The 11,645-nt window shown below is 41.4% G+C and overlaps 2 protein-coding genes across 3 annotated transcripts in view; one reads left to right on the forward strand and one right to left on the reverse strand.

Moving 5' to 3' along the window:
• si:ch211-267e7.3 (ADAMTS-like protein 2) overlaps positions 1–11,645 on the forward strand; it is a 77,533-nt gene that overhangs the window by 62,417 nt on the left and 3,471 nt on the right. For both annotated transcript variants that reach the window (XM_049599379.1, XM_049599380.1), the window contains exons 12-19: positions 585–948; positions 1,240–1,340; positions 2,229–2,355; positions 3,750–3,963; positions 9,398–9,553; positions 9,695–9,865; positions 10,025–10,201; positions 11,351–11,504. In XM_049599379.1, the coding sequence (XP_049455336.1) occupies positions 585–948; positions 1,240–1,340; positions 2,229–2,355; positions 3,750–3,963; positions 9,398–9,553; positions 9,695–9,865; positions 10,025–10,201; positions 11,351–11,504 (1,464 nt within the window). The remainder of the gene's footprint in view (positions 1–584; positions 949–1,239; positions 1,341–2,228; positions 2,356–3,749; positions 3,964–9,397; positions 9,554–9,694; positions 9,866–10,024; positions 10,202–11,350; positions 11,505–11,645) is intronic.
• Positions 1–11,645, reverse strand: part of LOC125902819 (uncharacterized) — a 282,334-nt gene that overhangs the window by 16,001 nt on the left and 254,688 nt on the right. The window lies entirely within an intron of this gene.

An 11,645-nucleotide genomic window follows, 5' to 3' on the forward strand; every position in this document is an offset into this window, starting at 1 on the left:
AAAAACACTTATCTGGCCATTAATCAACATCATATCTCAGGAACTGAAGGGGAAATATTTGATTAGATTCCTAATTGACACTGATGACACTAATCTTGGGTGTCCACCTTGAAACTGTACTGATTGCATAGATCTGGGTGTGAAGCATCCATGTTTTCACACATACAGTATGAATGTAAACTAAGAGAAACTTCACTGGTGTGTAGAGGCATACAACTGTTTTACTGATTTTTTTTTTTCATAATACTTCTCACACTTTTGCTTCGTTTTTGGGGTATTGCAGTATCATGAGTCAGCGTCATGACTAACTGGTGTGGGATAGGCCTCAGTATGTGAAGTCCTGCACACAGACGGATTGGATAGGACAGGAATAAAGTGAATGGAAAGACATTATGATCTATTCAAACATACAGACTCAACAGGCCCCATTAACTCCAGTGTGTTCTGTTCTGTAGCTTGGCCTTGACTTTGGCTTAATGTCTTATCTCTCAAATAATAGCCTTAATTATTTTTAGAATAATCTTTCTCACTAGTATGCATCAGTTCATATTAGGATTTTTTCATGTGTTTGTATCTGCTCACAGGTAGTCAGAGTGTTCATACTGCAGCCCTGCCAGAAGATGCCTCCTACCTGCTACTGGAGGACTTACATTACAACCAGACACAATCTAACACACACTCCTTCACACACTCAAACACACACTCTGTTGAGCACACACTCACTGATCCACATGCAGCAGTAGAAACACATGTGCAAACACTGTCTGCCACAGACACAGAAATACACACACACCCACAGCTGGAAATACACTCAGACTTGCTCACGGTTACTGACACACACTCCGTCACGCACACAGAAACAGAAACTGGCACACACTCACACACCCACACTACCATCTTGGTACAGCTGCAACAGGTGCCTGCAGTCCAGGCAGCCAACACAGAGAGGTATGAGGCAACAGCTGTGGAAGAGATACAGTATTTGCCTGAAGAGCACTGGCATGCTATAAGATGTAACTCACTACACAGTTATACCATACCTGTGATCTTGTATCCACACAATATTTAGCCTGCAGGTCTTTTCATTTCTCTCATTTTCTTAATATGACTTAATTTACGTTCTTTTCCTTCTGGCAGTGTAATAATTGTTTCATTACTGGGTTGTTATGAAATGAACAGGAAACTATCAGGTTTCAAAAATATGCCTGCCTGTCTGTCTCTGTCTCTGTCTCTCCCTAGTAATGACTTTGATGTGGGTCTTGAGCCAGATATTAGTCTGGCAGACATGTATCGCTGGAAGGTTTCAGCTTATGCTCCCTGCAGCTCAACCTGTACAACAGGTAAACACACTTACAACATGTAAGTACATCAGTATGACAATACCCACATTTATTATATTTCCAAGCATTATGTTTTAGGTTTTAGGTTGTCCATCCATCCATCTGTCCCAGTCTCCTTAGCGCAATATCTCCAAAACATCTTGAGGGAATATCTTCAAATTTGGCACAAATGTCCACTTGCACTGAAAAATAAACTGATTAGAATTTGGTGGTTGAAGGTGACGGGTCAAGGTCACTGTAGCCTCACAAAACATGTTTTTGGCCATAACGGAGGAGTTCATGCTAATTATGACAAAACTTCTCAAAAATGTCTAATAAGATAAAATGATGACGTGATGACATTTTATATCCAAAAGGTCAAAGGTCAACTTCACTGTGCCATCATAATATTCTTAATAATATTCTTTTCTGGCCATTACTTGGCATCATATATCTCAGGAACAGCATCATATATCTCAGGAACAGAGGGGGAGACACTTGATTAGTGACTGAATTGGTGACACTAATGTTGGGTAGTCCACCTTGAAACTCTGCTGATTGTATAGATCTTTTTCTGTGGTAGATTGGTCCGCTTCTGCATGATTGCAACCCAAATAGTCTGTGGTGTGATGAAGTCGAGCAGGTTGTATTTGATGGAGTGGGCAGTTGGGCCAAATGCCACCAAAACGTTTTAAATAATGGTGATACAACATGCCCATTGCATCTGATAGAAATAAATACATACAGTAAAATGCAGAAGGATATTTCAAATGAAGTGCTCTATTGGTATTTGTATCACTTTAAGAGTACTGGTATTCATGCTGGTGTCATAATTTTTTAAAAGATACCCAGCCTTAGTCTGCAATCTGTATTTTCACTGTTAACACTGTGTGTCTGTGTGTATTGCAGGTATCACCACTAGCTATGCCCTTTGTGTCCGATATGATGGTAGCGAAGTTGATGACAGTTACTGTGACTCTCTGACCAGACCTGAGCCTACGCATGAGTTCTGCAGTGGGAAAGAATGTCCTCCAAGGTACTGCCCTGACTGACTTACTGTCTGACTAACTGATGGACTGACTGACTGACTGACTGACAGGTTTGTTGGACTAAAACCCATTGTGATTTTCTTGTGTTAGAGATTGGCATAGCAAATTCATTTCAAGTGAGATGACACCTTCTGGATATGTTAAGTTAAACTAATCTACTGAATTAAAAGTACAGTTTGTCTGTGTCTTTAATTCTACTAAGATCTTAAACATAGCTATTTTAGCTAAATTAAGTCCTGAGGGAAAACCCAAACAAAATGAGTCACAGTACAAACCAAAGTTTGGGGAATTTTGTTGTAAAATCTATTAACTACAATTTTCATCATATCATTATCAAATTTTATCAAGTATTTTTTTGCTAAATCAGCAAGGATTAATGTAGGATTTAAATTAGCATTTTTTTCATTGGCAATCCTTAATCGTAGTAACAAAAAAGACACAGACATCAAGCCGATGGTTGGCTGTCTGTCAGTATTGGGCCGTCAGTGAGCGTCTGTTGCCCTACTCAGTGTAGTGTGTCCTGCACCATTGCCTCTTGTCGACCCCATTGATCTTTTCTGGACAGTTTTGCATGTTGAATTGGTATTGGCGTTGGCGTTGGCATTGACATTGGCGTTGGTGTTGGTGTTGGCAACATTGATGGCGGAGACCGTAGGTGAATAAAATCAAGCTGACTGGCAGTGCAGCTCAGCGCATAAGAAGAGGATTGGAAGTGAGGAAATTAAACAAAGAACTAAAGTCAAGAGGGAGTGAGACCAACACAAACTTGTTACATTATGTAAGATTATTTTTTTCTAGCCATTGAGCTCTTTAGCAGAAACATTTCCTGATGGTTTGTGTTATTGTTGACTGGTGCACAGTAAATATGTTCTGTTCTTTCAACATTGGATTGTGTTGTTAATGTGCTAATGTCTTCTGGTTTCCCTTTTTGAATAACAGAAATATAGTCTACTGCCACCTGTTGGTGTGGAGAGTTATTTTCTCACAAGCAGGGGCAGAACATACGCTTGTTAGCCATCATCTATAGTCTTTGCGTTGCATGCATGTGCAACTTTTTGGCTGAGACATGGCGACGTGTGACAACACAACAGTTGGCCGCCAGTTCTTTGAAGTCAGTTTGGTGTGTCTGGGCCTTAAGATAAAAGGTTTAAATGTAACAACATACCATAGACTACTAAGTTTCTTCACATAGTGGCTTTGAAATGCTCTGACAGAATCAAACAAGAATTGAATGCTAAGGTAGAAAATTCAAAACATAGGCAAAAGTAGGAATGGCATCTCTACATGTGACTGAAACGGTTTTCTTCACCATATATTCCTAAAACTCTATCACTAAATGTCAGACGTTACCAGCTTCACCTTCTTGTCACTTTGTTCTCAGATGGGAGACCAGTGGCTGGAGTGAGTGCTCTCGGACCTGCGGTGAAGGCGTTCAGTATCGTACTGTGCGCTGCTGGAAGATGCTGTCGCCTGGTCTTGACTCATCTGTCTATGATTCACTGTGTCTGTCACATGACCTTCACAAACCAGCCAATAGGAAGGCCTGCCTTGGCCAGAGCTGCGGGCCCCAGTGGGAGGTGTCTGAGTGGTCAGAGGTAATACAGCAAACTACAGTGCAATGTTTCTGCTGTGTAGTGGTACTGTCGACACTGATGGCTGCTAGGTTTATGGAACTTGATTCAGATTTTTAGAATCAGAATCATCTTTATTGACCAAGTAGGAGTGAGCAAGGCATCATGCAATACTTTTTGCTTTCACTTTCATTTCTTGATCGGAGTATATCACAGTCCCTTATTATGCCTCCGTGCTGGCAATAGCTGTTACCGGAGGCATTATGTTTTTGGGTTGTCCATCCTCATCTCATTATTGCCAACATGATACCTCAAGAACACCTTCAAGGAATTTATTCAAATTTGGCACAAACATCCATATGGACTCAATAATGAACTAATTAGATTTTGGTGGTCAAAGATCAAAGGCCAAGGTCACTGTGACCTCACAAAACATTTTTTTGGCCAACACTCCAGAATTCATGAACTATGATAAAATTTCTCGGAGGTCTAATAGGATATAATGATGAAGTAATGATATATCCAAAAGGTCAAAGGTCAGCCTCAATGTGAAATCATAATGTTCTTCAAAAACACTTCTCTGGCCATTACTCAATGTCATATCTCAGTAACTAAAGGGGAGACATTTGGTCAGATACTGAATTGGTGACACTAATCTAACTCTGCTGATTGTATAGATCTTCTGTGCTGCAGGGAAGAATATGTGTGTGAAGCATCCATGTTTTCACAGACATGGTTGTAAACTTGACTGGTGCCCGGAGCCATACAACTGATTCTAGTCTTACATATTAAATTAAAAAAGAAATTCTTGTGCACTAATGTATGATCTTTCGAGTTTTACTTCTAACTGTACTGTAGAGTTATTAATGGTTAAATACAGAGTGTCTGTTTGTGACAAGTTGACCCATCACAGGGTAAGAAGACACCTTATGTGGGGTAAGTTGTCACATTATATATAACAAATAAAATGTATTGACTTGATTTCTGCTGATGCTATCTTTTGACAGAATTGTGGGAGAGTTTTGTAATTGATGTTGAGGTTTAGATGATCAACCAACCAACCAACCAACCAACCAACCAACCAACCAGTCAGTCAGTCAGTCAGTCAGTCAGTCAATCAATCAATCAACGGCATCCCTCTGTCCTTAGGACCCTCACAGCGGATAAGGAAAAACTCCCCAAAAAAAACCCTTTAACGGGGAAAAAAAAATGGTAGAAACCTCAGGAAGAGCAACTGAGGAGGGATCCCTCTTCCAGGACAGACAGACATGCAATAGATGTCGTACAAAACAGATCAACATAATAAATTAATATATGATAGTATATGTATGTGACAATAATCATATGTGTATAATAACAGTAGAAGTATGACTAATAATAACAGCAGCAGTAGGAGGCATCTGGCAGGACCACAGCAGCAGCACAACCACACACGTCACACCATCCAGGCACCGCTGCAATATGAGTTAACCTGCGAGACAGTGGAGCACAAAAGCTCCAGACAAGAAGCTGAGTTAGTGACATGCAGTAGAGCTGAGTTAGCAAGATGCAGTAACAGGACATGAGTGTTAGCAGAGGAGAGAGAGAGAGAGATAAGGAGAGAAGGTGCTCGGTGTATTATAGGAGGTGTATTATGGGATGTCCCCTGGCAGACTAGGTTTATGTCAGCCTAACTAGCGGCTGGTCCAAAGCAAGCCTGAGCCAGCCCCAACTATAAGCTTTAGCAAAAAGGAAAGTCTAGTCTTAAATGTGGAGACGGTGTCTGCCTCCTGGACCGCAACAGGAAGATGATTCCACAGGAAAGGAGCCTGATAGCTGAAGGCTCTGGCTCCTGATCTACTTTTGGAGACTTTAGGGACCACGAGTAACCCTGCATTCTCAGAGTGCAGTGTTCTAGTGGGATAGTATGGCACTATGAGCTCTCTAAAATATGAGCCTGACCATTTAAAACTTTGTAAGTTAGATGATATGATATGATGGATTAGGGCTGGGCGATAAATCGATTTTATCGATTAATTCGAATTTGTAGTTTAGGTCGATTTGTTTTAATGAAAATCGAGTTTCTCTTTAAAATCCACCACTGCTGCCCCCCGATGGGCTCCCGTAGTTCAGAGTGGGCTCACCTCTCCCCCTCTGCGCTTAATACACAAACAACATGGCAGCGAGCAGGGAACGAGTTCTTCAGCGCTTTTGTGTGCTCGTGTGTGTGTGTGTGTGTGTGTGTGTGCTCACTTGTGTGTGTGTGTGTGTATGTGGGTGTGTGTGTGTGTGTGTGTGTGTGTGTGTGTGTGTGTGTGTGTGTGTGTGTGTGTGTGTGTGTGTGTGTGTGTGTATGTGTCTGTGTGTGTGCTCATCTGTGTCTGTGTGTGTGCGCATCAGGGCCGAACTCCGACACAGAGAGCAGAGGAGGATTTTAGACGTGCACCGTGTAGGGACATAAATGACATGCCGTTGAGTAAATAAGAAATAAATGTTGACAAATGTTAGTAAATGTTGACAACGCCAAGCTGGCAGACCCCCGAACCGTAAATAACTCAAAAACAGCATGCACATAGCACATGCCTCACTTTCTTCCTGGGGCGCATCCGTCTGACGTCACACACCACACCCAGCGCACTAACGTCTCATACCTCCTACATCAACTAAACACAGCTCCACACACACACACAAGCCACACACATCAGGCTCAGCCTGTAACATAAGGCTATTTAGTTAGTTTAATAAAAGGACAAGGTATAGACCTGTTCTATAGGAAAGGTAACCTGAAATGACGTCTGTTGTGATCCACTATAATGGTAGGGGAAACACTGCCGTTTGATAAGAAAGGGGTCCGGTGGAAAGCGATCACAGATGCAGTTGCAATGTATATTACAAGAGATATGGTGCCCATATATAGGCTACCGTGGAAAAGCCAGGGTTTATTCACATGCTGAAAGTTTTGGACCCCAGGTATGTGCTACCAGGCCGCAAATATTTTTTTTGTAAGTAGAAGGGGAAAAAATCGATTTAAATTGTGAATCGGATTTGTTGTGAAAAAATCAGAGATTTTTTTTTTAGGCCATATCGCCCAGCCCTATGATGGATGATATGCTGACATTGTCTGCCTTTGGTCTAGAATTTTAAACCACTTTATAAGCTTATTTTTGTTCTTCCTTCTGTCTTTTATTTTAATTATTCTTACAAAAATATATTTTATCATTTTAATTTTGTATCTAATGAAGGGCTAACTAGGCACCCTCCTGTATATTTTGACCATTTTGTGGCCTCATCATATAATGCAATTAAATTGATGCTGTGTGAAGTGGTCTGTTATTAACAGGTTGCATGGCATCCACCAGCATAAGCAGCTAGCAAAGTTGGCTCCCTGCAAGGCTGCAGCTGGGTGTTGTTGCTCTGTGAATACTGAGGCAAATTGTCCTAGCGATTTTTGCCTTTCAGGGCACTGAGACAACTTGCACTAGAATGTTATTGCTAGGTAAACCACAAGCTGGCTTTAGTGTAGGACTTTGGTTTTTTTGTATTAAATACAGATTTTCCCTCCTCTAAACATTCTGCGCAAAAATAATATAATGGAACATACCAGTGCTTGGCTAAGTTTTATAATATAAACAGTGCAGTTTAGGTTTTTTTGTTTGTTTGTTTGTTTTTTAACTTTTATCATTGAAAAATATGAACATTGTTCTCACCTCAGGTGACAGTGACACATACTGCATGTTAAGAGCAAAATGACTTCAGAACAGTGAGTTGCACATGCGACTGTTAGATTTTTTAGCACCCTCTGGTGTTGAAGATATAACCAATGTGACATCTTACCTGTGTGACAAGATGCCCTGCTCTCCCCTCTGTGTGACACATACATCAGAATTTGACTGTTTATTTTTATTTTTTTTAATTTTTATTTTATTATTTTATTTTGCATTGCTGTCAGTGTACTGTACAGAATTAGACGTTAAAGCTAAGAATCACTGCAACTGTATCTGATATGATTTCATGTGACAAAAAAATTGATTGATGGAAGAACAATGGGAATAAAGCTGGACAAATAAAGGCAAACAATGGACAGACTCTTATGTAGACAAGTATGATATTGGGATGATATTGGTATTTTGTTTGATGTTTTGAAAACTAAAATTGTTTTGGCCACAGCATCAAAAATATAAAAACAAACTAACAAACAAACTTAAATATAGGTGCAAACTTTCCAGTAGATGAAAAAAAAAATACATTATTAAGATGAAACTACAGAGAATTGCAATCTAAGACCAAAAACACAAATAATCCTGACACTCATCCATTTAGTAACTTTGAGTCATCTGGGGAACTGAAACAGCCCAGATGTCTGGAGACTCCCCCTGCTCCACCCTGAGGATTGAAGTGTTCTTGGGACAATTCAATCTTTCCACCATATGCTGACCCTGCTCACTGCTGTCAACCCAGTCTGCTGCTCCCAGAAAATCCACAAAGGGAGGCAGCTAGGAGGTATAAATGCTAGGTGCCCTGCGTTAAGTAGCAGCAATGCTGGCTCTTCACAACTGCCACACACCACCTTATTGTGGCAGTGGGTGAGGTTGGAACAATGACTTCATGAGTAACCATGAGTGCTCAGTCATGTGACTTTCAAGTGACTTTCAAACACAGCAGCCTGAAATAACACAGAACAATACAATAACACAAATAACAAAAAACAGGAATTGGAAAAAAGTCCTAAACAAGTCATGATGTGCTCTTCACTAAATGTAATACCATTTTATTAACAGAGTAATGATATATTACATTTTCAAAAAAAAAAAAAAAAAATTAACTGGCACTGAGTAACTTAGTGTTGGTTCTTTATGGTTCTCTCCTGCAGCTTGATTGGTTGCTGTTGGATTGGTTTAAACAAAGTGGACCTGTGGCATGAAATGTCAACTAGCTGGGAATAAATAGCGTCAATGTTAGTTGATTCAGGAAATGAGGGGAAATTAACTGATTTGTGCGCACACATTATAAAAATTATTTTTTTAGTCTTTGGGCTTTGGGGAAGGTATCAAATCTTTACAATCATCAGGCTAGAGTCCAAGTGAGGTCACAAGTCATTGGTGTCTAAGTCTAAGTCAGATTGCAAGTCTTTTTTGATTTTGTCAAGTCTGAAGTCATCGAATTCATGATTTGAGTCTGACTGAAATCCGAGTCATGTGACTCAAGTCCACATCTCTGGTCCCCTGTTGGCATCATGATCATGCCTGTAAATAATGCAGTTAATGATACTGAGAGTTAGTGCCTGTTCTGTTGAATATGTTTTCAGATTGATGTCATACTAATACAGACAACTGAGATAGAAACAAACAGTTCTCAAACTACAGTTTTTGCAGTGTTGATCTTTGTACACATACATAATGGGTGTGTGTGTGTGTGTGTGTGTGTGTGTGTGTGTGTGTGTGTGTGTGTGTGTGTGTGTGTGTTTGTGTCACTCTGTTAGTGCTCGGCGCGTTGTGGCTCTCGGGGTGTCCGTTCTCGGGAGGTTCGTTGCTCCATGGAAATGAGACTATGTAACAGGTCTTCTCAACCAATAGAGAGTCAGGAATGTGATGGCCCACCCTGTGACAGAAGGTGGACGGTTTCTGACTGGGGACCTGTGGGTGTAACAACACACACACTGAACACACACTGAACACACACCAGAGCAAGCATTTGATCACTTGTCACTCAGTGTGTAGTTCACAGCATGAAAATGAAAGTTTCTGTTTTCTATTCAAAATGTCCATGTATGTGCCAGTGCTCCGGTGTGTGTGGAGAGGGAAGGATGGCACGTGCAGTGACGTGTCGATCATCCGGTGGGGTTGTGATGTCAGAGGAGCAGTGTGATCAATCACTGCGCCCGCTGGCTATCTATCCCTGTGGCGACAGAGATTGCGCCCCCCATTGGGTGGAACAGGAATGGCAACAGGTAAACATTTAAAGAGCCAGTCCATGTATGTGTAGTTGCATTCAGAGGTCTTTGGTAGAGCTTATTTTGGCTGGTGGGGGAATGTGTGGAAAATCACTGTTGACCCCACTTGGAGATATAAGTCCTCTTGTCTGTGTGTTTGTTGTTTATGTGTGCCAGTGCAATGCTACATGTGGGCGCGGTGTGCGTCAGCGTCAGGTGGTGTGTGCTGGGCTGGAGGGTGGCGTGTTCAAAGAGTTTCCAGACAGCAGCTGCGACCGAACCAAGAAACCAGAGACCAGCTCCTCCTGCTTCCAGAGACCCTGCTCCAAATGGTTCACCACATCCTGGTCTCAGGTAACTGTCTGTCTGTCTGTCTGTCTGTTTATCTCTCTGTCTGACTGACTGTCTGCCTGTCTGTCTACTAATGCATCAATCAGCCTACACACAACCACAGTGATCAAATGTGGGGTTGGCCAATTGTGAAAATTCCTGTGTGTCTGTGTATGATTTAAACTTTTTATCAACTCTTGTTCTGTAGGTCCAGCTATATACAAGAAACAGTCTGTTGGTGTCAGGCTTCCTACGCAATATGGAAAAGTATGGAATTTGACTTTGTCATTTCCAGGTCTGGATCAGATTGGAAAAAAAAGAAAAAGAGTATAGCAAAATATTTGTACTTCCAGACTATTGCTCCTCTTCTGTTTTCTAAAATATACAAATCAAAAATTTTAATAACAAACTAATCCCATAGGCAGAGTGTTCGCCATGGCATTTGGAGCAGGCAACCAGCACAGCTAAACTGTTTACCACTGTGTGAGAGAGTGCAGGCTAGAGCGAGCTTTATGTCATCAAAAGCAAGGCAAGATTTATGGGATGTGGCTGATCACACACTTCTACACAAAGCTGCCTCTACGCCTGTATGTCACAATTAGCTCTGCCCAAACAAATGCCTTATATCTGAACAACCAGACATCCAAGACCAAATTTGTTTGAAAGTAATAGTGGCACTATTTGAATTGCATATAAACACAGCATGACATAGCATCACAAGAAACTATGTGTCAATCTTGTCTGAACATTTCTGAGTTATGCAGTGATGTAGCTATAAGAACTGCATAAGGAAACCACCCCTTTATGACTGCGTCGGTTGTCGTTTCCCTGGACACAGGGAATGTCGCGTGAATGTCGTGAGTAAAAACAAATATTCCAGCGGTCAAACTAGTAGAGTAGAGCGAGGCGAATATTTTACTCGCGCCTGGTGTGAACACACTGTGACACTGGAACGTTCCAGCTGTCTGTTTAGAAGTGTGGACCAAACGTCCATAATAGGTAAATGCATGTTTTCAAGGGTTGGATATTGGTACCCAGATGTCAAATGTGGTCTGAAAAAGTCTGGGCATTTATTGAAGTATTTAATTTTGTATATGTGCAGGAATCCTGAAGTCTGATCATCATTAATATGTAGAGAGAAATGAAAAGTCTTCTCCCCTCATGCCTCCTCAGTGCAGTAAGACCTGTGGGAGTGGTGTCCAGGTTCGAGAAGTGAAGTGTTACCAGGGGGAGGAGCTGGTAACCAGGGGCCACAGCTGTGACTCTGCCCTCAGGCCCGAAGCCAGACAGAGCTGTGAAATCCAGAGCTGTCCGACAGAAGCACCAGGTACAAAAACAAACCCAGCATGCACATTCACTGTAGGTGATGCAACATGTCACTAAGCTTTCCTCTCCATCAGTGGAGGATAAATGAACTCCCAGATGCATCACTGTAAGAAAGTGTTTTTCTGTGGTGCCTTAATGAATT

This window comes from Epinephelus fuscoguttatus, linkage group LG15 (assembly GCF_011397635.1).
Source record: "Epinephelus fuscoguttatus linkage group LG15, E.fuscoguttatus.final_Chr_v1".
NCBI lineage: Eukaryota > Metazoa > Chordata > Actinopteri > Perciformes > Serranidae > Epinephelus > Epinephelus fuscoguttatus.